General features: G+C 38.2%; 1 protein-coding gene across 1 annotated transcript in view; it reads left to right on the top strand.

Annotated features, from left to right (window-relative positions):
* Positions 1 to 24,472, top strand: part of LRRIQ1 (leucine rich repeats and IQ motif containing 1) — a 208,293-nt gene that overhangs the window by 18,877 nt on the left and 164,944 nt on the right. The window contains exons 9-10 of the mRNA XM_058568707.1: positions 16,372 to 16,524; positions 18,480 to 18,630. Coding sequence (XP_058424690.1) covers positions 16,372 to 16,524; positions 18,480 to 18,630 — 304 coding nt within the window. The remainder of the gene's footprint in view (positions 1 to 16,371; positions 16,525 to 18,479; positions 18,631 to 24,472) is intronic.

Raw genomic sequence — 24,472 nt, 5'->3', positions numbered from 1 at the left:
AATAAATAGAAATAAACTGGAAGATCAATACTGTTTTGTAGGTTTGTTGAGTGTTAAATACTCTATATGAAGAATCTGGTCCAGGGCCCCTAATACATATAATAGTCATTGTCAAACGTGGTCTCAAGCATCTGAAGAGAAAGGCAAATGGATGTTTGAGGGCTGCTTAATAGCCTGTTTCATCAAAGAACTTATGAAGCTGAAAATGCTGTACCATCCACTATATACAGTAATATACCAAGAGCAATACAGACTATTGACAACTAAGATGTTTTTATTTTTCCTAGTTTTAGTGTTTTAACTAATTCATTTTTCTTTTACTTTTGGTATTTTGCTACTAATGGTAACTTGCTTTAAATAACAACCACAAAAAAGGCTACTAAGCTTAAGGATTTTTGATATGGCTTTATAACATGGCATGAATGATAACATTTTAGGTGCTGATTGACTTTTATGTCAGAATGTCTCACTTCCCTTATACAAGGCAAATTGTAATAAACTGGTGTTGTGACGGTACATGACTGACTTTTTTTAAATTAATTTTTATTGAGGTAACATTGCTTTATAACATTGTTACCACACAAAATTGGGGTTACCTTGCCTGATGCACATTAAAAAAAGCCAATTATTATGGCATCAGCTTCTGGGGAAAGAAAGCTTTCTTTTGTGAGACTGGTCTGCAAGGAGATGGGGCATGTGCCCTCAGATCTGTCTCTTCAATTCAGGATGTGGGGATGAAATTTAAGAGGTTAGGGAAAACAGGCTGGCATGTGGAAATGCTGGCAGGACAGGTTTTGATTGGTCGGCTTTAAGCATTTACAGTAAGGTTCTAAACATTTATGGTGCGGTTTTAAACATTTATGGTAAGGTAGGGAAGGAATTTTAACACCAGATCTTCCTGGAAGACAGATCCCTCGCTTCTGATAAGAGTGTGACTTTTAAGTTCTGGTCATGTCCTGGTCCTTTGGTCCTGTGGGGAGGAGAATCTTTGGTTCTGCGGTCATTTCAGGTCAAGATTTCTTCTTCTGCACATGCTCTGGCTACATGGCTTTGCAAATTTTCTGAAAGACAATTCTTAATCACTGTGTTGATAAGAGATGGGGTCTGTTTGAGCTGGCTGTAGTGGCCTTGTGGTTACAAATTCCCACTTTTTGTTGTTCATTCCTCAATCTTGAGAGAGTAGGGTGGTGACTGCTCTAGCTGCTTCCTGCTGGTAAGGGGCATAGGCCTAATAAAGACTTGAGGAATGACCAGCTTTTAATTGTAACTACTCATGAGTTCTGGAGCATTGTTCCCAGAGGGATTGATATTCTTAGGTCTCTGGGAATAGATTTGACAAGAGAATTGAGAATCACTAGCCCGAACAGAAGGTGTAACAAGACCATCACCAGAGGACCTGTTTGTAAGTATAGCCTTGCCCCATTGGGAAGAAATAATTATTTATAAAGAGATGCCGATGTGAGAGGGAAGGCAACATCCCTAGCTTGGCTTTGGGACACTGTAAATCTTTAAAACAGATGTACAGTGCATGCCCAACAGGCCACATAAGGCCTTTTTGGAAAAACAAGGTTAGGCCAAATTAATTTTAAACCAAATGGCTTCCTCATATATTCTAATATATCCTATTGCTTTCCATTTACTCATCATTTTCCCCCCTTTTGATTGATAATCTTTCGATAAAAAGCATTGATGATCAAAATATTGTCCCTAGGCGCCAAAGTGTTTGCTGCCAGCCCTGGGTCCATCAAGTCCCTTGGTTCTAGGCCTGAATCTCATTCATATGCCTAGTTATCTACATTCGGGGGAAATAATGGGCTAGCATGGAGATAGATCTATATATATACACACATACACAGAGGAAGCTTTTCATATGTTTTTTCCAATTAATTTTAGATTGTTGCACATTGTACATGTGCTTTTATGACTTTTTATGCTCAGATTCTTTACAATTATAGAAAATACTAGTTTTAAAATGAGTTCTTAAGCTTTATCAGAAATAGTCTTTATCATAAAAGGAAATTCCTTCAGAGTTGTAAAATTGATTGCCCATTTCAAGTTGTTGAGCCATCATTACTTTAGCTTGCATACCAGTCTTACAACACTGAGTAAAGAAAAGAGTAATCAGTTTGAATACTATGACTAATACAAGAATTCCAAGGAGTAATGGATATGAGTATGGCAACACCTGCTTTCTTTTGTTTGCCATTAGCTTGGAGTATTGTCTTCCATCCTTTCACTCTGAGCCTGTGCTTGTCTTTAGAGCTGAGATGTGTTTCCTGGAGGCAGCATATTGTTGGGTCTTGCTTTATAATCCACCCTGCCACTCTGTATCTTTTGATTGGAGAGTTCAATCTATTTACATTTAGGGTAATTATTGATATATGAGGGCTTAATGTTGCTGTTTTGTCACTTATTTTCCAGTTATTTTGCATTTCCTTTGTTTCTTGTCCCATTTGTTTCGGACTGCCAATTCAGTTTGGTTGTTCTGTCTTATGACTCTTCTAGTTTTCTCTTTGTTTATCATATGTGATTTTGTTTTGATTATTTGCTTAGTGGTTACCTTGAGGTTTGTATAAAAAATCTTGTGTATGAGATAGTCCATTATCTGATGGCCTCCTATTTCCTTCTACTAAGCCAATTCAATCACTTTCCTCTTCCCCTTCTAAGTCGTTCTTGTTATACCTTATTCTATCTTGTGTTGTTGGTGTGTGTTTACAGTGATAAGGTTAAGTTTATTTTTGGTGAATTCCTTCCTTTGATCTTTGATTTTGGTATTTAAGTGGTTGCTAACCTATTCCAGTAAAGATCTTCTATTTTTCTGAGTTTGTCTACCTATTTTACTCCTTGCTCCAAGCTTTGTATTCCCTTTCTCTTCTTTTTTTCAGGCCTGAAGGCCTTCTTGAGTATTTCTTGCAGTGGGGGTCTCGTGGCCATGAACTCCCTTAGCTTTTGTTTATCTGGGAAAGTTACTATTTCTCCATCATATTTGAAGGATATTTTTGCTGGATAGAGTATTCTTGGCTGAAAGTTTTTGTCTTTCAGTATTTTGAATATATCATTCCAGTTTCTCCTAGCATGTAAAGTTTGTTGAGAAATCCATTGAGAGCCTGATGGGAGTTCCTTTGTACGTTATTTTTTGTTTTTGTCTAGCTGCCCTTAATATTGTTTCTTTGTCATTGACTTTGGCCAGCCTTACCACTACATGTCGTGGAGTGGGCCTTTGCCTGTTGACATATTTAGGTGATCTGTTGGCTTCCTGCTCCTTGGTATTTCCTGCTCCTTCCCCAGATTTGGGAAGTTCTCAGCTATTATTTCCTTGAATAGGCTCTCTGTTCCTCTTTCCCTTTCTTCTCCCTCAGGAATACCTATAATTCTTATGTTACATTTCCTAATAGAGTCAGATATTTCTCGGAGACTTTCTTCATTTCTTTTTAGTCTTAGTTCTCTCTCCTCTTCCATCTGGAGCATATCTGTATTCCTATCCTCTATAATGCTAATTCTTTCCTCCATATTGTCAGCTCTGTTTTTTAAAGATTCCAGATTCTCCTTTATCTCCTCCATTGTGTTCTTCATTTCCATCAGCACTGATTGGTTTTTCTTTATGATTTCAATCTCTTTTGTGAAGAAACTCCTAATCTCATTGAATTGTTTGTGTTGTCTCGTATTTCGTTGAGTCTTTTTATGATAGCTATTTTGAAATCTCTGTTGTTTAGGTTATGGATTTCTGTGTCTTCAAGGTTGGTTTCTGGGTGCTTTTCATTTTCCTTCTGGTCTGGTGATTTCATGTACCTTTGCATTGTGGTTCCTGTATTGGCTTTGTTTTTCCTCATTCTGGAAATATCTGATTGCAATTTCCACCCGCCACCACTGTGTGGGGATAAAGGGCTGTGTAATCTGAGCCCCCTGTGCTCTGCCCCAGCTATTCGCTGTGATCTGCCTGTCACTTGGTCTGGTCTGGTCAGCTGCACTGCAGGGTCCAGCTTTCCAGGAGGGGTGGGGCTCTCTCTTTTGCCCGCTGGGTCCCTGGCGTGGGGGGGTTCTCACTCGCCCCTCATTATCCGCTCTCCTGGGGTGCTCAGATATTGATGGTACCCCATAGCAGTTCTCAGTCCTCTGTGTGGGAGTTTCCCACTGGCTGAGAGAGCCCAAAGAGCTAAGTTTTCTCTGCAGAGGGCCACCCCTCCCCCTTCTCTGGGAGCCGTGCAGACCAGGATCACTGATCTGATGGGGAGGGAGAGGAGTTCTCCTTACCTCTCCCCACTTCCTCTGGGGGCCGAGCACGTTCCACTCTCACATATGCAGCAGTGTGGATCTTTCCAATCTTGCTTTTCGCTGTCTAGGATTCCATTATTGGTCTGTGACTGTTCCCTTTGTTGTATCTTATTGGGAGAAGAGTTTATGGGAAAGCTCACTCTGCCATGATGCTGACTTCACTCCCAAGAAGTAATAGAAATAGGAATTGTAATCCAGGTCGCAAAAAGGAACAAATACCTGAGGGAAGCCAACCAAATAAATTAAGACGGGGTGTAGGAACACTCAAGGCATTCACTTGCTTTCTCATGTTCTTTAACAGGGATGACACATTGGAAGATTCATCAGGTGTAAAGACACAGCATTCAGTTTGAATAATTGCACGTGTATGCACCTTGGGATGCTGTTAGATTACCTAAGCCCATTCTGTTTTGAAGGACAGCCTTCCTCATTAAAGACACTACAGTATTTAACAAGGCTATTCCTGCTTGGCTATTGCTAAGGGCTTTTTCAGTAAATTTAGTCAGAGCTCCTATTTGTGATATGACATCTTCTAGCCCCAAGGAAGGAACAAATATAGCCACTAGGTGGTCACTGAACAAGCCCATCTGGCCTTAAGGAGAGGAAGATTGGCAATGGATGTTAGCTCAGGGTGAATCCTTCCTTGCATCCAAGGGAAACCCAGGGTGCAGTGTCCTAGCCATCTGAGGGGTAGCCAAGGTCAGAAGTTTGTTCCACATAACCACTGAGTTCCATTAGGAGCCATCCAGTAAATGCTTGGCTGTCAAGACCAGTCTTTTCCAAACCAATCACTTTCTTTAAGTAAGATAGTATTTTGACATGACTTGGGGGATATCGCTCCCATATTTTGAGGGTAATTCAGTAGATTTTGTTTGGAACAATTTCTTTCTTCCGAATATAAAAGTGCCGGTGCATATAAAGATCCATGATTAGGAGTGAGCCAAACATATCCATCCCAAATTTGTGTAAAACCTCTCATAGTTCTCACAGTAATATCTATCTTCTTTTGTTTATTTGCAAGTTGTTGGGATAATTGTATGGTCCAAGTAAGAGAGAAAGAGTAGTCGTCCCCTGTATCATTAACAGTATGGGCTATTGGCCTCATTTCAGGATCATAATTAGTAATATTGGACATACTATGAACACTGGAGCTAGATCTTTCCATCATAAGACATTGCTTTAAAGCTTTCCAGTCTGTACCTGGTAAGGAAAAAACCCACCAAGGTAACCCAGATGTACTAGAAAGGGGAAGTTGGCCACATATCCAACAATTGGACTGATTTTTGTGTGTAGCAAAGGAATGTGCTGATCATAAAACAACATTGTCCTCAGAGGCCCTTTCAGATGTGGATTGGAAAAACAAAGATTGTATCAGGAAAATCTTAAATGGCATTTTTGTGATTAATCAAAAGAGTTTTGTAATCTGGTTCTAATATATCTTATAGAATTGGCGGGGAGTAAGATATTGGGGTAGGTAAAAAGGCAATCTAGAAATTAATTATTGTAGCAATTATGTAGGGTTTAAATGTTACTGGAATTTAAATGAGTAAATATAAGGTTAGGAATACAGACCTGGTCTAGAGTCTTGGGACAGCTGTCTACAACAGATACTTTCTTCTTCTCACCCTGGTTTGGAGATATTTGTATTGGTCAGTTGAAATTGGGTGTCAGTTGAAGTTGGGTGTCAGAAAGGGAGTTGAAACCCGCTCAGCCTGGTACCTGGAGTTCCAAGAGTTTCCTCAGTTTTTGTTGCTTTTTCTGAAAAGTAACTTGAGATCAGTTAGAGGGTCACAGGAATACCCTTGGGTTAGAACTGCGAGCCGTAGGACTCCATGGCCACCCATTGTTTGAATGATTCGATCCTTCCATTTCCTGTTGTCCATGAAGAGCATTACCTGTTTGAGAATTATAAAGGGGACGAGGGGGTTCCTGACTGGAAATGAGTACTATTTTTACTTGTGAGTGGTGTATCCAAGGTTTAACTCCTTTTAATTTTACTGAAGAATGTGTAACCAGAAGGACTTCATAGGGTTCATTCCATTTAGGTTGCAGTCAGTCCTCAGGATGTTGACTTTTCCAAGTCTTGAGGAGGACTCAATCCTCTGGGCTTATGTGATACAGGGGAACGTCTGTAGGAAAGATTAATCAGCTAGAAGCATATTTACGTATAGCAGATAAAGTAACACCTAGAGACTGTACACATTTTATAGCATCTAATTCTTTTACAATATGGCCGTTTTCTTTTTTTTTTAATTTTTATTTATTTATTTTTTCCCCCAAAGCCCCAGTAGATAGTTGTATGTCATAGCTGCACATCCTTCTAGTTGCTGTATGTGGGACGTCGCTTCAGCATGGCCGGAGAAGCGGTGCGTTGGTGCACGCCCGGGATCCGAAGCTGGGCCGCCAGCAGCGGAGCGCGCACACTTAACCGCTAAGCCACGGGGCCGGCCCAACAATATGGCCATTTTCAAGATTGCAATAATACTTAGTTTTAAGGAGGGGTCTCCCATATAACATTTCATAAGGGCTCAATTGAAACCTACTTCTAGGGGCTATTCTTACCCTAGGCAGGTCAACTGGCAAGACTTTATCCCATGTTAAGTTGCTTTCCTGATGTATTTTGGCAGTTGTTTTCTTTAAAGTATGATTCATCTTTTCAGTCTTTCCTGTAGACTGAGGTCTCCGTGAAGCATGTAACTTGCATTGTATTCCGAGGGCTCCAGACATCTCTTGTGTTACTTTGGCTATGAAAACTCCTTCATTGTTGCTTTGAATTGAAATAGGCAGCCCAAAATGAGGGATAATTTCCTTTAGTAAGGCCTTTGTTACTTTGGGAGCCTTTTCTGTTCCACATGGAAAGGCTTCTACCCATCCTGTGAAGGTGTCCACAAATACCAGCAAATATCTATAATTTCCCATGGCTCTTGGTGTCATGGTAAAGTCTATTTGCCAATCATCTCCTGATTCTGTCCCTCGGGTTTGCACCCCTTTGATTATTGGAGGTGGCCTGGTTTGGGGATTGTTTCTGGCACAAATCAAGCAATTTTGTACTACTTTTTGCATAGTCCTTTGCATTTGTGGACCAATAATAAGCTTTTGTAGCCAATGATAGGTTGAGTCTCTCCCATGATGGGTTCCTTGATGTAGATGAGTAACGATTTTTTCCATTAAGTGTTCAGGTATAAGCATTAGTCCCTTCTCATTATAAATCCAGCCTTGTTTATTTGTTTGGTACTGATTACCATCTAAGCCTTGAGAGTCAGTATGAAATCCCCATTCATCTGCCCTGTTTAAATCCATTTCTGAATACTGAGGCTTAAACAGGGACAGATCCACACTCAGGATGAGTGCTAGGGCCTTAGGATTTGGGCTTTTGGTTCTGGCTGCCTATTTTGCAGCCAGATCAGCCAAATTATTTCCTTTAGCTATGTAACTGTCAGTCTTTTGGTGGCCTGGGCAATGTACTATGGCCACTTTCCTGACATCGTAACAAAATGTAATAAGGCCAGTATCTCTTCCATATGTTTAATCTCTTTGCTTCCTGATGTTAGTAGACCTCTCTCTTTCCATGTGGTCCCATGTTCGTGCATGACAGAGAAGGCATACTTGTAATCAGTATAAATGGTTATCTTTCTCTTAGCTGCAAGATGCAAGGCTCTTGTGAGGACTATGACTTCTGCCTTCTGGGTAGACATACCAGAGGGCTTCTGTTTCTAGGACCTCCTGATGAGTTGCTATTGCATATCTGACCTTTCAAAGTCCATGGTCCATGAAGCTGCTCCTGTCAGTAAACATTTCCATATCTGGATTCTCCAAAGGCTAGTCAGTCAGACTGGGTCTGCTAGAATAGACTTCTTCAATTATTTGTATACAATCGTGGACAGGTGCTCTTGTCATAGTGGGAAGCAGGTAGCTGGATTTAGGGTGGATACCGCCTTTAATTTTACATTTCTATTGTCTAGTAGTATGGCCTGCTACTTGCCCAGTCTCCCTGAAGTAAGCCAATATGCACCGTTTTGTTCAAGTAGAGGTAGCACACAGTGTGGAGTGTGCACAGTAGTTGCCCACCCCAGGGTAAATTTTTCAGCCTCTTGTAAAAGTTCATAGGTCATGGCTACAGCCCGGAGGCAAACTGGCCACCCTTGGGTTACTACGATGGCCAGTTGTTTGGAAAAGTAAGCCACTGTTCTCCTGGAAGCACCTAAATTCTGAGTTAGCACTCCAAGGCTTACACCTTGTAGTTTGTTTACAAAAAGGTCAAATGTGGGCCGGCCCGGTGGCGTAGTGGTTAAGTTCGCACAGTCTGCTTTGGCAGCCCAGGGTTTGCAGCTTCAGATCCCAGTGCGGACCTACAGACCACTCATCAAGCCATGCTGTGGCAGGCGTCCCACATATAAAATGGAGGAAGATGGGCACAGGTGTTAGCTCAGGGCCACTCTTCCTCAGCAAAAAGAGGAAGATTGGCAACGGATGTTAGCTCAGGGCTAATCTTCCTCACACAAAAAAAAGAAAAAAACGTCTAATGACTTTCTAATGTCTGGAAGACCAAGTGCTGGGGCTGTTAAAAAGTTTTTCCTTGACAATATGGAATGTCCTGTGGCATTCTGCAGTCCAGTTTTATGGTTCATTGTCGTGTCTTTTAAGTGCCTCACATAGGGGTTTGGCCATGAGTCCAAAGTTAGGAATCCAAATAGGACAAAACCCAGCCATTCCTAAAAATCTTCACAGTTGTCTTCTGGTGGTGGGTACCGCCACCCTGACTAATGCCTCCCTTCCATCAGCCATTAAGTTTCTTTGTCCTTTTGATAACTCAAAACCTAGGTATTTTACAGTCAGTTGAGAAATTTGTGCTTTTCTCTTGGAGATTTTACATCCCTTTTCTGCCAAGAAGTTTAAAGTAAGGATTGTATTTTGGTCTGAAGCTTCCTTAGTTTTACTAGCAATCAGTATGTCATCCACATATTGAAGTAAGACTCCCTCACTTAACTGGAGATCCCTTAAGTCCTTGCCTAAGGCTTCCCTGAAGATGGTGGGAGCATTTTAAAATTCTTGTGGAAGTACTATTCAACCATATTGTTTTACATTAGTTTCAGGATTGTCCCATTCAAAGGCAAACAGTTCCTGGGACTCAGGACTTAGGGGTATGCAGTAAAAGGCATCCTTTAAGTCCAGAACTGTAAACCAGCGGAAGTCTTCAGCTAAAGTTGTAAGTAAAGTATGAGGATTTGGTACTACTGGATGTATATCCTCTACAATTTGGTTAATCGCTCTCAAATCCTATATAAAATCATAGTCTCTGATCCCAGGTTTTTGTACTGGCAAGATGGGAGTGTTATACGGAGACTGACAAGGTCAGATTAATTAGCATTTCAGAAAGGTGGCTATCAGAGGTTTTATACCCTCTTTCGCATGTCTCTTTAAAGGATATTTGTTCAAATTTGCAGTCTTGGTGTCTGGGCAGAGTTTAACTACTATTGGATCAGCTATCTTGGCTCTTCCAGGCCTCCCATCAGTCAGCCCAAACATCCGCTCTTACCTTTTACAGAATTTCTTCACAGACTTCTGATTGAGGCTCTTCTCCCAATTGTAACAGCACTGCGTGGAAGCCACAGGCTTGATCTGGGAGGACTTCAGTGTCTACTTTTTTCTGGTGTAGAGGTCACTTGGGCATTTAATTTTGTTAGTAGATCTTATCCCAACAATGGAATAGGTCACTCAGGCATATATAGAAAGCTATGCTTTAGATATGTTTTCCCTATGTTACACTCCAGCAATTGTAAGAAAGGCTTATGAGAGACTTCCCCAGAGACACCAATAATGGATGTGATTTTAGGGGAAAGGGGTTCCTGTCTGGTGTTTAGTACAGAATAAGTAGCTTCTGTGTCAATTCTGAAGTCTATAAATTTCTTTCCCACTGCTGTTGTTACCTGGGGTTCCTTGTGGGGAATATTGATGGAGCTGGTGACATCTAGAGGAGCTCCTGGGCTCCGTCATTCTTGGTTGCTGTCAGCAAATTGGTGCATCTGGTGTTTAGGCACATTTGTTTCCTCTCTCAACTTCCAAGAGCAGTTGGGATATTCCCTTTTCCAATGGCCTTCCTGCTTACAGGAAGCCCATTGTCTTGGCCCCAGGGCTGAATTTCCCTTGTGGTTAGAAGGTGGGGGCCCTGGGGGTTTTACTCATGGCTGTCTGTCTTTTCTCATTGGCCTTGGCAGATTGTGACTAAGGGCTGTAGTGAGTAGAGTGGCTTGTTTTTACATCTCCTGTTGTTTTTGTTTCTCTTATTCCTGGTTGCAGCTGTTAAACACCTTAAAAACAATCTCAACAAGCTGTAACATGGGCATCCCTAATCTCCCTTCCAATTTTTGCAGTCTCTTCCTTATATCAGGGGCAATCTGGCTGATAAAGGTCATATTGATCAGCCTCATGTTATCCAGATGCTCTGGGTCAATGTCAGTATACTTTCTGTAGTCTTCAAAGACTCTCTTTAGAAAGGTCACAGGATTTTATTTTGGCTCTTGTTGTACCTCCTAGACCTTATTTAAGCTCTTCAGTTTTGGGACACCCCTCCACATTCCAGTTATTAAACATGCTTTATAATGGTTTAACCTTGCCCAGCCTCTGAGGTTGGCGTCCCTGCCTAGGTCAACCTCAGATATGGCCTCTACTGCTGGAGCACTGATTGGATTGTTAGGATGTAACTCATGGAGTCTCTCGGCATCCTGATGAGCTTCGTCCAGTATCATCCTATGCTCCTCTGGGGTGAGGAGGGTGTTTATAAGGGCCTGAATGTTGGCGCAGTTGGGATCATGAGTAGCAAAGATGGGCATAAATAAACTTTCCATCTTTTGGGGGATCATCTTGATAAGTAGGCATGTTGTTTTTCCAGTTGTATAAGTCCAAAGTTGAAAAGGGATTATGCATGTATAAAAATCCTCTGGGTTGGCCTTGGTCATCGAGACCTGCAGGGACTTGCCTTAGTGGGAATTGCCCTGCCTGGGGTGGAACATTCTCTGGACTGAATTGAGTACTCCAATGGGTACGAGGTGGGGAGACCATTTCTGTCTGACTATTAGTTAAAGGGAGGTATAAAGCTGAGCCAGTGGCTTCAGGGAGGTCATTATGCCCTTCCCGGTCATCTCTGACTATGCCTCCAGCATACAGTAAAGGCAGTGTAGGGGACAGCAGATGAGGAAGGACAAGGTCACCATCTGACTTTGATTCTAGGAGAATAGAATAGGGAGAATAGGTTTTTCCTATGGATCCTCCATCTGAACCATGATCTTACATCTTTTTTCTAAATTCTTATTCTGATATAAAGACGTAAAAGACTGTACATAAGGGATCTCGTCCCATTTCTTTTCTCTTTTACAGAATAGGTCTAATTGCAAGATGGTATTATAGTTCAGAGACCCGTTCTGGGGCCACACCTCATCTGACCCCAATGAGTATCGGGGCCAGCTTGTGTTACAAAAGAAAATCATTTTCTGTTTCTTCATGGACTTATAACTGAACATTGCCCAATTTTGAAGAATGTATCCTGGTGGGCAATGTATACATTCTACACTCTGGTATACCATTTTTATTTCCCATTTTGGGGGGGCTTTTATCAAGGTAGCTGCAACAAACAAGCTCTTTCTAGGGAAAGGTATTTAAGGACTGATAGTGTGCTTGTGGGGACAGCTCCCCCAAGAATAACCAAGGAGTTGGCTTTTTCTCTTATGTGTTCTGGCATCCACAAAGTTCGGGTGATTGAACCTGGACGAGCTGCCGCCACCAACTGCCTCATCACAAACAATAAGGTCCCAATAAGATATGTTCAGAATGGTGTCCCTCTGAGGACATTGCACATCACGGACAGACACCCTGACACCTCTGTGAAATCCCCAGTCACCTGGGAATGTCCCGAAGGACTGGAGGGAACAGTGCCTCTTCTCTTGGGAGTCGGAAGAACCTTGTAAGATTAATCTAAAGAGAAAGTTTGTTATGATCACCAAGAACTCAGTCCCCAAGCAGCCAATTCTAAGAAAAAACAGTTAGTCATAGACAAACATTAACACACAGCACAGTTCTACATATAACATAGACCAGAATACTAGCTGGTTTTCTAGGAGTGGCTCAGAACCAGTGCCAGGAGCTACTCAGAACCAGATTTGTCGTCCAGAACCAAAAGAAAGTTCATGAGTGAACCTCTTATCCTGCCTTTAATTACCTTAGGTGGTTCAGGCCCAAGGTTCGGGCCTCAGCCTGCCAGGATTCCCCAGAATACAAGCTAAATTTGCAGTTCCAGCAAATCAAATGGGAGAGACGAGGTAAAGGACAATCGCTTTCTTAAAGTTACTCACTCAGAGCCCAGAGACGTCTTGATCCAGAAGCTGTTTATTCTCCCAAAAGAAACAAGATCCTTTGGGGCCTGGAGCACTGCAGTGGGAAACGGGAATCCGATCAGCAGACCCTCTATATAAAATTGTCTAGGCAGTGGCTTAGGGTTGACAAAAAGACCCCGCACCCCACCAGGGGTTCCTTAGCCTCAGGTGGGCAGTCACAGGACCTTGTCCCTTTGTGGTCACCAAAAATTGTTACTGCACAAAATTGGGATTCTGTTGCCCAATGTACATTAAAAAAAAAGCCAATTATTATGGTGTCAGCTTTTGGGAAAAGAAATGTAGCTTTATTTTGCAAGACTGATCTGCAAGGAGATGGGACATGTGCCCTCAGATCTGTTTCCTCAATTCAGGGTATGGGGATGAAATTTAAGAGGTTAGGGAGAACAGGCTGGCATGTGGAAATGCTGGCAGGACAGGTTTTGATTGGTGGGCTTTAAGCATTTGCGGTAAAGTTCTAAACATTTATGATAAGGTTTTAAACATTTATGGTAAGGTAGGGAAGGAATTTTAACACCAGATCTTCCAGGATGATGGACCCCTCGCTTCTGCTAAGTCTAACTTTTGCATTCTGGTCATGTCCCAGTCCTTTGGTTCCATGGAGAGGAAAATCGTTGATTCTCCAGTCATTTCAGGTCAAGATTTCTTCTTCTGCATATGCTTGGCTACATGACTTTGCAAATTTTCTGAAAGATGATTCTTAATCACTCTGTTGATAAGAGATGGGCTCTGTTAGAACTGGCTCTAGTAGTGGGCTTGTGGTTAAAACATTATGTAAATTTCAGGTGTACATCATTATATTTCGACTTTGCATAGGCTACATTGGGTTCACCACCAAAAGTCCAGTTGCCATCCGTCACCATATACATGTGGTCTTCTACCCCTTTCACCCTGCGCCCACCTCTTCCCCCTCTAGTAACCACCAATCTGTTCTCTGTGTCTATGTGTTTGTTTGTTGTTGTTTTATCTTCCACTTATGAGTGAAATCATACAGTACATGACTTAATTGAAGTTAGATTCTCTTTCATTTAAGCCACTAATCATACCTTTGACTCAGTCTCTGCAGATGATTTTTTATACATTATTATTTCTCTGGGTGGAATAGATTTGAGATTGTGGCACTGAACAGATGTTCTGGGAAAAGCAAAACATAGAGTCATTGCTTTTGTGACTTTTGTGCTTACAGTTTCCCACAGATGACTGAAACTCCTTGGGTTGAACTCAAGAATAATTGAGAATGAACTCTCTAAAAAATATAGAGTTATTTTAGGTCATTTCATGTATCATGAACTGTCAAGGATTTGGGAAAATATAGATGATTAAATGGAAAACTGATTTGTGATCTTTAATTAAAATGTATTGAATGAGTCATAGTTTCTATAGGTAGAATAGTTCATTTTCAAGTCATGAGATCCTGAAAGTATTAATCTTTCAAATATTTTTATGTTACTCTTTATAAGGGAAAGAAACTATGAATGCTGTAAGTATGTTTTAGTTTTGCCACAAGGCTGAGGCCGTTTACTTATTTTCTTAAGAAACAGTCAGTGAACATTCACTATGCTCCAGTAGTTCTTTTTCAAGCTGACCATACAGTGATGGACACCTGTGAGTACTAGTTCCATATTGACCTTAGTTTATGGAGCATAAAACAGTTTTATTTATGTTATTATTGTCATGCATGTATCAGTAAATGATTAATGTAAAAATTTATTTTGATCTCATGTTTGGAAAAATCTAAGGTAGGGAAGAGAATAAATTGCTATATTGTAAGGAAATTTTTTAAATGTTCAATAAAAGGGAGGAGGAAATATTCTGAAATGCCTCATATTCACAAGTAGATACCATTAACAAGGATACTACAGCAGTTGCCACTCCTGTACTGTAATTAAATTAAACTAGAGAAATTGCTACATCATAATAACTAGAACTTAATTGTGTTTATTTAGTTAATTGTAAGCAGTATATTATTAAATCAGGCAGAATAATATAAATTATAAGATAATCTAGGTAGTAAGTAGCATTTGTTATTATAAAGCTGCAGTTGTAGAGTTTTCAGATTTTAAGTGCTTGATTCTAAGTAGTATGTTAATTTTTTAGTATAGAGTCAGTTTTCCAGTTATAGAATTTATGGTATCTCTTTGTGCACAAATTAAATGAGCATTATTTTGACACAAATTGCTGAATATTTTTCTTTCTGAAAATTATGAAAAAGAAATTTGTTTCAAAGTTGTTTTAGATTATGAATAATCGGGAAATTCCTAAAATAATTATGAAACTAGAAATTTTTATTCACCCAAAGTTTTTAAATATAGATAATTGCTTTTGCTACTTAAAGCAAGGAGTAGACTTAATCTCCTTTACATCTCCATGAACATGTGGTCTTCCCATTCACTTACATAAATATGTAAATTAAAAACTTTTAGTTTAATTTAATGCACAGGAAATGTTCCATATGAAGAGGAGTTACGGCACTTAAGAATTTTATACTTTTTCCAGCTTTTTCTGAAGCAATAATGCTTTCAATTTCAGTACCATATTCTTTGAATTTCTATTTTGAGTATGAGAATACTCTAGACTCTTCTTATGAAGTTAAAAATTTTTACATTGTTATTCAGTACATGGGAAACCTGGCTTTAGGATTTTTGATATGGCAATATGAAAGTATTCTTACTATAAATTGATTTAACTTATATACTTATTTCCGTGCATGGACTCAATTATAGTGAGGAGCCAACATATTATTACGTGATTTCTCTGCCATTGTACTTAGATGAGAGCTCTTGATTTTAGTAAGTGGAGTGCTTTTCAGTAATCCAAAAATATTTCTATCTGACATATTCTTGTAGAACTATAAGTGTAATTTTTAATATACATATCATAAAGTTGAATACATTCTTTGATATTGAATTCTCCTGAGTTAAAAAGACTAACACCAAAAAAGAAAAGTTTCTTAAGGAAAAAGCTTTCTGAAGTGTTGAGTCCACAATAATATCTCAATAATAAGAAATGTTGTAAATGTATGGTCTTCAAAATGTTTGAAAAACACACAAAAAAATTACTAGTCATGATTTGTTCTACCACGGATTCTATGCTCTGGCCTACGGAATGATCCATACCTTTGTATTGCAGAAGACTTGTACTAGAATGTTGTTTCTATTACCTGGTTCAATTATTATTGAAGGGTTCTACTTATTACAGGTTTTATAATATCTCTTCTCAGTCCAACTTTCTTCTTTTCTGGAAGATAGCTGAGCTATTCCAGTTGAAGCGTGGCAGGTCGGACACAAAATCTATCTCCTGACCTGTTGTGGCTCCTGGTACTGTCCAGGTATCCCTAGATACTGCCAAACCCAGGCCTTACACATTCATGAGTGCAAGCCTGGAAATAATGCCAAGGACGTGAAAACAAGGAAAGTGAATTTGGTAAAAAATCAGGGAGTGAGCTAATAAATAATTGTAGTTTGTTATTGCTTCTGTGCTTATTTCTTTTGAACTTGAATTGGTCATGGATGATTGCATTATTTTGCCTTTCTATGTGGGGAACAAAAGAGGCCAGATAGTTTAAATGGAATTGAGTTGTTAATAAATGTGAGTTTCAATATATAGCATTACTTTTTTTAGATGAATTTTTTAAAGCAATTCTGCAAGGCTAGTATAGTTTATAATCATTATTGTTAGATAATATTTTGGACTCCAATTTTCTTGAATTGTCTAGGTTACAACAGTTACATTTCAAGATTTGCCAGGCTGTAGTCTCTCCACTCTGGCAGAGTGCACAAATCTTCAATTTCTGTCTCTTCAACGCTGTGGATTAACTTCTTTGCACAGCCTGAGTAACTGCAAAAAACTGAAGTACATTGATGCACAGGTATGTCCCCTGTTCTCCTCATTGTTAGTCTTAAAATATAAAATGTATTCATGTCTACATTTCATAAATGACAATTTTGAAGAAACATGTACTAAAATAACCTCTAACTCAAGGTCAAAAGAGATCAAGGGCCAAACTTTGTGAAAGCCAAAGAGAGAAGATGATAAGGTGGTATGACCTGGAAATTACTTATCTCTATTTGCAGATAATGTAGTTACTGTTTTTGTTGCTTTTGGCTGCCTGACAAATAACCACATTACTTAGTAAATTAAAACTACAACCATTTTATTTGCTCATAGTCCTGTGGGCCATGAATTGAGACTAGGTTTGTCTGGGCATTTCTTCTGCTTCATATTGTGTTGATTGGGTCTCATGAAATTTGTAGCTGGGGCTGGAATGTCCAAAATGCTTCTCTTATATGTCTGATACCTTGGGAGGTTGGAATTCAATCTCTCTCTGTCTGCTTTCCTGGGCTTCTTTACATGGTGGCCGAATTCTAAGAGTGATGCATTCCAAAAAGACAAGCTCCAATATGCAAGAGTATATCAAGGATCTGCTGGCATCATGCTAGCTAATGTTCTATTGGCCAAGCCCTGAGTTCATGTGGGAGGGGACTGTCTGGATGTGTGAACCTTGGGTTATGAGGTTTATCGAGGGCTATCAAATTAACAGTCTACTACAATCTACCCTCTAGCTCCTAAAGAGTCACATCCTTACCACATGCAAAATATGCTCATGTCCCAAAGACCCCAAAGTCTCATCAACTTTTATGGCATCAAACTCAGACTTGAAGCACAGAATCTTCTCATATAAATCAGATCCAAGTGGAAATGATCTGCTCAGATAGAGTTCTCTCAACTCAGAGATCTGTGAAGTAAAGTGAAAAATTATCTTCCCTCTCTCCCCCCACACACACACCTACATTCAGTGGCGAGACAGGGCTTGATTGATTACAGTAGTCATTCCCAATCAAAATGAGAGAAAACAGGAAACCCACAGCAGTCCGTGGTCCATAGCTGAACACATATCATCAATTCCTTAATAAGGACTCAGTTCTGCTCCATGGGAATCGTTCTCTGTGACTCTTGGTTCTGCCCATGGGGCTTATGACACCATCCTCAAGGCATATTTCCTTTTCCATAAGAAGTGCCCTGTTTTGCAGCTGAGAATTTTTCTCAGCCCATTTCTTTCCCATAGGTGATTGGGGGAGCCTAGAGTCTTCTTTTCATTTTGAATTATATTCTTCTCAGTTCAAACTGGCTGTGCTTCCACCAATGATTTTCCTTTAAAACTTTGTGGGTTTCCTATGCTTCTTACTAAGTTCATTCCAGACAAAGGCTATACTCACAAATATTTTTGAGAGTAGTGCTGGGAGACTACACCCTTAAGATTCTTAAAAGCCCTTTTATCTTTCTGAGGTCTTAAAAAGAGAATTGCTGTTGTGTCCTTGACACATGCTGTTGACACTGAGACTAACATTATGTATTACAGAGATGTGTAGGGGTAGTAAAAGTATAAACTTATAAATGAGATATACGCCTAATTCATGATATTGGTATTCTTGGGACAGGAAGGAAGCAAAAGGGATTGAGGAGGGGAAGTAGGGAGATTTCAACTTTTTCAGTGTTTGGTTTCTTTAAAATAACATCTTTATAGGAACTATAACCAAATGTTCACTCTTATTCGTTTAGATTGTTTGAAATATTTTGTTATATGATCCTCTGTATTTTCTATATTTTAAAAGGTTATTAATAAATACAAAATCAGTTAATTGTTTATTAGGTTACTTAATATTTTCATCTAGATAATATAACATTATACATAGTTATCTTAAAAGGTAGAGATCCAGATATTCATTTGGAGATTATATCTCATCTTTCCACTTTTTGTAAGCTTTAAATGTTTGGTTAACAAGCCATATAAATAAAACTAATTACATCTTTTCTTTGTTTTAGGAAAACCATATTGAGACTATCAACTGTGAAAATTTGGAAAATCTCTGTATTGTTCTTCTTAATAAAAATCAACTGACTTCTTTTCATGGTTTGGATGGCTGCAGTAATATCCAAAATCTTGAACTTTCACATAATAAAATCACTCGAATTGGTGAGAACAATGGAATTTGAGTATATAGACATTTATTTCTTATGATTGTATTTTGTTTCATTTATTCCTTTTTAAGAGTAGGCCACCATGACTAATTTGCTTATTTTATTCTTTCCATACTTAATCTTCTATCCAGATTTATTAAAGAAATAAAATTATTTTTAATGTATATAAAAGGAATATGCTCCCACCACTGGCAAATGGGTAGTTGTTAGTAGCTCCTAGAATTAATACATTCGTCTTTCTCTTCCTTTTCTTATAACCAGTAGTGACCTGAGCTCTACTGGGGAATATAATACCACAGTTTGGTGCCATCATCTTTTTATAGATCCTGTGCTTTCTGCACTTCTCGGCAACTGGCGTAACCATTCCTTGGTAAACTCTTTCATCACTACTCTCCTTGCCTGCATCCATCACTTATACTAACCTGTCCTTCTTTAGATAGGGCTACTAATACCATATAAAAGAAAGAATTCATCAGCTTTAATCTCCCTTACCTCCATCCCTTAATCTGTATATCTGTATACTTATGTATCTATATTTGTTTCCACCCTCATACTTTTGAATACATATAATTTAGCAATGAAAATGTCTTTTCTTGTTTAAGGCCAGTCCTTCTATTTTCTGTGTCAGTCTTCTTTGATAGCTTACTCCATCATTTACCTCCTGTCTTATGTCAGATTCTTCCTGTTGCCGTTCACTTCTGCCATTGCCTTCTCTCTCACCTTTTGCTGTCAAGGTTTGTGAAGGAGTGTCCTGTTCCTGCTCTCACTTGTTAGTACCCAACTTCCCTCTTCTACCCATGAAATTTGACTTCAACTTACTTCTGTGCTATTTCCAGTGTGATAATACTAAAATAAAAATCTCATTGTGTTTTTCACCGCCTAGCTTAAAGTTCTCTTATTTTTTATTATTTAACTTGGAAGATTCTCAAGGGAGTTGATAGGGGCTTAAATAATGGTGAATGAATAATCAACGATTGTCAAAAAAATCAGGAACTAGATAAAAACTTTACTCTGGTACAATACTAATGGTTTAAATTTTTGGACCCCCAAAAGTTACTGTCCTTTCCACCTCCTCTGTTCTATAATATTTGGGAGATGTGATCTGGACTGAAGTACCAGGCAGTGGGGTGGGAGTAGATGGAGGAGTAGAAGTAAGGCTACTGTCTGAGTTTAGGCCTGGTTCTGCTTAGGCCTTCTTGATGTCTTTTGTTTGTTTGCTTATGTTTTGTTTTTTCTTTCATTTATTTTATGATTGAAAATTTCTAAAATTTACAAAATAAATGCATGGAGATTTCATATAACCATATTCAACATTTGCTTCATCATTAATTTTTTCTGTTTTTGATTTTATTTTTTCTTTTTTAAAGCAAATCCTAAAATCATATAATTTCCTCCTTTCATACCTCAGGAGATGGTTTTTAATAATATGGTTCTTCCTTACTTGACCACAATGCATTGTGACACCTAATAAAATTAATAGTGATTCCTTGTATAGCTGACAATCCATAATTCAATTTTTCTTATTTTCTCAAAATTATCTGGGTTTATTTGAATCATAACACAAACAATGACCACATATTACATTTACCTAAGTCTTTGAAGTCTCTTTAATCTGTAACAGTCCTCCATGCCATTGATTTGTTGCAGAACCGATGTTAATTGTCCAGTACAATGTCCTGCATTCTGAGTTTGTCCATTTACTTTCTTTTCCTGTCATTAAAATTGTTTCACTAAGCCCTGCATTTCCTGCAAATGGAAGTTGGCTCAATAGGCTTGATTAGATTCAAATTCAGTTGTTTTGGCAGGAATTTTTCATAGGTGGTGCTCTGTGCTTCATGTTGCCTTACATCAGGAGTCGTACAGGGCTTGTTTGCTCGTAGTGATGATACATTGAGTATTGGGTACAGCTAGTGAGAGCCCAAGCCCTCCGTTATCAAGTTCTCCAGCAACCTTTCATCTAATGCTTTCATCCATTGATAATGTGGCCTGAATCAGTGAATGCAATGGGGAATGCAAAGGGTGAGCTTTGTTTTTTTCTTTTTTTTGGTGAGGAGGATCAGCCCTGAGCTAACATCTGCCCATCCTCCTCTTTTAGCTGAGGAAGACTGGCCCGGGGCTAACATCCGTGCCCATCTTCCTCCACTTTACATGGGACGCCGCCACAGCATGGCTTGACAAGCAATGCGTTGGTGCGCACCAGGGATCTGAACCGGCGAACCCTGGGCCGCCTCAGCAGAGCCTCAGCAGAGCGCACGCACTTAATTGCTTGCGCCACCGGACTAGCTCCTGAACTTTCTAATTTGATCATTCCTTCCACATTGTTTTAAGCTGGAATTCTGTATTTAATAAGAACTATGTGGTTATTTTGAAATAGTTTGTAGAGGAAAGACAGGGATAAATGCCTATTTGTGTACTGACAAATTTTTACAGTAAGGTCTTAGTGGCCCTCATTATTTTCAGTGGAGCCAAATGGATTTATTTTTCATTTATTTTGCTTTGTTTTTGCACTTGTTTTCTCTTTCTCTCTCTCTCTTTCCTCCCCTTCTCTCTTTCTTAGTATTCTTATGAACTCATAGATTTTTATAGTACAGAATACTTCAGTCAGTTGCCTTATTGTAGTTTTTGATACTCAAATTGTCCTGTCCTGTGACATCAGTATTTGATATCTGCCATCAAATTCACAGGACAGGACAATTTGAGTATCCAATATTGGTATCTCCAATTCAAATTTATTTTTTAACTTTATAGTTGTATTCCTTTTTCTTCCACTGTCATCCTTGGTTGATAACAACATTAACACAACTATTTGCTATCTCTTTTATCCATAAAATAGCTTCAAAAGAACATTGCCATTATTACTAAGAAAAAAACTACTAAATTAATTTTAAAATTTCTTTGCATTTCTTTTTGTGCTTGCACTTTGTCCCCCAAAGTGATGGGATCATCTGAAGTATTTTATCTTTGTGATTATGTTATGAATTTGAAACATAGTTAGTTCACTTTTCCCATTTGATTCAATTTTATTTTTGATAAGTAAAACAGATATGTTTCCGAAGTCAAATTACATTAAAAAAAGACATCCCTAAACAGATTGTACTTTCATTCCTGTCCTTTCCCTCTGTTTTCCCATTTACTTTTATATATAAATGTGTATGTATATATGTATAAAATAATATATGTATATAACATGTGTATATATGTGTATATATATAAATATACATACATATACACACATATATCTAAGAAATATATGTATACATGCTAATCTTTTCACAAAATATAGAATATTTTAAGTACTGTTCTTTATCTTGTTTTTTTTCGCTTAACAACAATTATGGAGTTCATAGCATTCTTTTTCCATGGCTTCATAGTATTTGATTGTGTGCATGGACCAGAGTTTATTCCACTGGTCCCTGGTTCATGGACACTGGATGATTTCCAATCTTCCACATTGCCATAATTACTAACCTGATACCTATGTCATTTCATACTTTATCAGATTTATCTTTAGGTTAACTTCCTGCAATATGTACTGTTGGGGCAAAGGACATCTGTAATTTAGGAAGGTAGTGCCAGGCACACTTTATAGGCTTGTACCATTTTGCACCCCTAGCACTAATACATATGAATACCAGTTTCTTCTGCTTTTCTTCTGTTTATTATGCTTTTTTTCTATTTTTGAGTTAAATATTTAATTCAATTATTTTTTATCATTTTTCACTCTTATTGACATAAATTATTAAGTCTATAAATTTTCCCCTAAGCACTGCTTAGTCCATAACTTCTGTTCCGTAGGTATTTTCGTCAGTTGTACAATTTTATGTGTATTTTATCTTTTACCTAAGATTTTAAATTTCCATATGAAAAGGCCCTTTTTTTGTTATTATTTCTAGTTGTATTGCATTATAGTCATTATAGAAAGATTTTTATGCCATTTCTGCTTTTCAGAACTTATTGTGGTTTTCTATGTGGTCAATTTTCAGGAATGTTTCATGTGAACTTGAAAAGGAGGTCATTTTTTTTTTTTTGTGGGAATAGAGAGTTTATATTTTTATCTTTAAGATCCATCTTAGTGATCATTTGTTTTAGGTGTTCTATGTCTACTTGATCAACCTTGGACTGAGGGAATTGAGCTAGTTTAAATTTGTCTGTTATTAATCAGCCCATTTGTTTTGGTGTATCCTTTGGTTTCTGTTTTACGAATGTTGCTTCATGATGTTTCATAGATATTTTTAACTGTGTTGTCTTTATTGTGAATTTTAGCCTTGAAAATTATAAGTTCCCTTCTTTGCTTTTTTAATGCTTTTGAGACTAAATTCTACCTTGTCTAATACGGTTCTTTTTGTTTGTATTTCCCTACTTGGCCATTAAAATAAAAATTTAACCTTTCTGAATTACTTTATTTTAGGCATATACTTGTATATGGCATAGATTTGGGTTTTATATTTTGATTCTAGCTTAAATGTTTTTCTCTCATATGGCCATTTGCATTTATTAATTCAACTTACATACTTGGTCTCAGTACTGTCACCCCATTCAAGATGATGCTCTCTCTTTCTGGAGGAGGGCCTCGTTGATAATACACAGGTTCTCCCATCACTTGATCACCTCCACTTCTTACTTATCCATTCCGTTTCCATAGGAGTCCGTCTGTATGAATGTGGATTCAGCCTGGATTGTGTTGGTCCTGGATACTTATTACCCCACTTAGAAAAAAATTCAGCTCGTAATTTCTTTATCTCTCATTTACACTGGAAAGATGGGTTGTGGGTATTTTGATTTCTTTGTTGCTCTTTATGAATTTCTAGAAGAGGTAGGGGGAGAGTTGGATCAAGACAGTCCCCATCATCTCCCATTTTTTTTAATATGTCAAAAATATAGTTGTTTTCACAAAGCAAGCTTTTATTTTGCAAACATTTCAAGGCACACTTTTGAAAATATAATGTGTAATATTCTTTAATATGTTTATTTGCCCGTGTGTGTGCTGCCTGCTTTGGGAGCACTCATGACTTCTCCCATATGAAAATACTGATACTTTTGTTACAAATTTTTAATTTTAAAATTTTACTTTAAAATACATATAGAAATAATTTTGTTGTTGTTGGAGTGAAGGCAAGTGCATTGACAATGTATGTTTCTATATTGGCACACACTGAAGCTAGCTTGAAAAAAAAGAAAAAGGCTGTTTGTAAGAAGAAATGCTTGAACTCCCATTTACTTCATTTTCATTGCCAGCAGTGCTGTATGGAATTTTCTGTAGCCAGTGGATTTCCTGGGATAGGATATCTGCAAGATTTATGCGAAAACTGCCATAGTATTAATTGATGTATCTGAGGTATCTCCATGTAGTACAGAGCAAACAAGGTAAAAGACATCTTTGCTGTCTGTTGGGTACAATGAAAACACTGTATTTATTGAGTGTGAGAAGAGTACACAGCAGAAAGTAGATTTTCTGAAGTCCAGTTGGAGTCTGTTTTTCATCTTCAGGAACTGCTTACCTTCTGGTTGAGCTAAGTGAAAAGCATAGATTTTGTCTTTCAATGATATATTGATGCTAAGAACTCTTATGAAGGGGCACAAAGATAGATTTGTGTTTATAAATTAAGAAGTTACCATTCCATGCTATATTTCTTAAGGAGGTGAAATAAAATTGGAAGCAATACCACGTATTCTACATTTGTAGTTTCAAGTTTAATTTGTTCCTAATTCTTACTAAGCTGTAGTTACTGCAGTAGTTAATATGTAATGTTAGCTCTAATTAGTCTTTTATTAGAAAACATTAATGCATATTTTTATTTGACTTTCTTTGCATTTAAGTAAATAAGAATAGCAACTAT

The sequence above is a fragment of the Diceros bicornis genome, chromosome 25, assembly GCF_020826845.1.
Source record: "Diceros bicornis minor isolate mBicDic1 chromosome 25, mDicBic1.mat.cur, whole genome shotgun sequence".
Classification (NCBI taxonomy): Eukaryota; Metazoa; Chordata; class Mammalia; order Perissodactyla; family Rhinocerotidae; genus Diceros; species Diceros bicornis.
The sequence above is the reverse complement of the archived record's forward strand: the minus strand, read 5'-3'. Positions and strand labels throughout refer to the sequence as shown.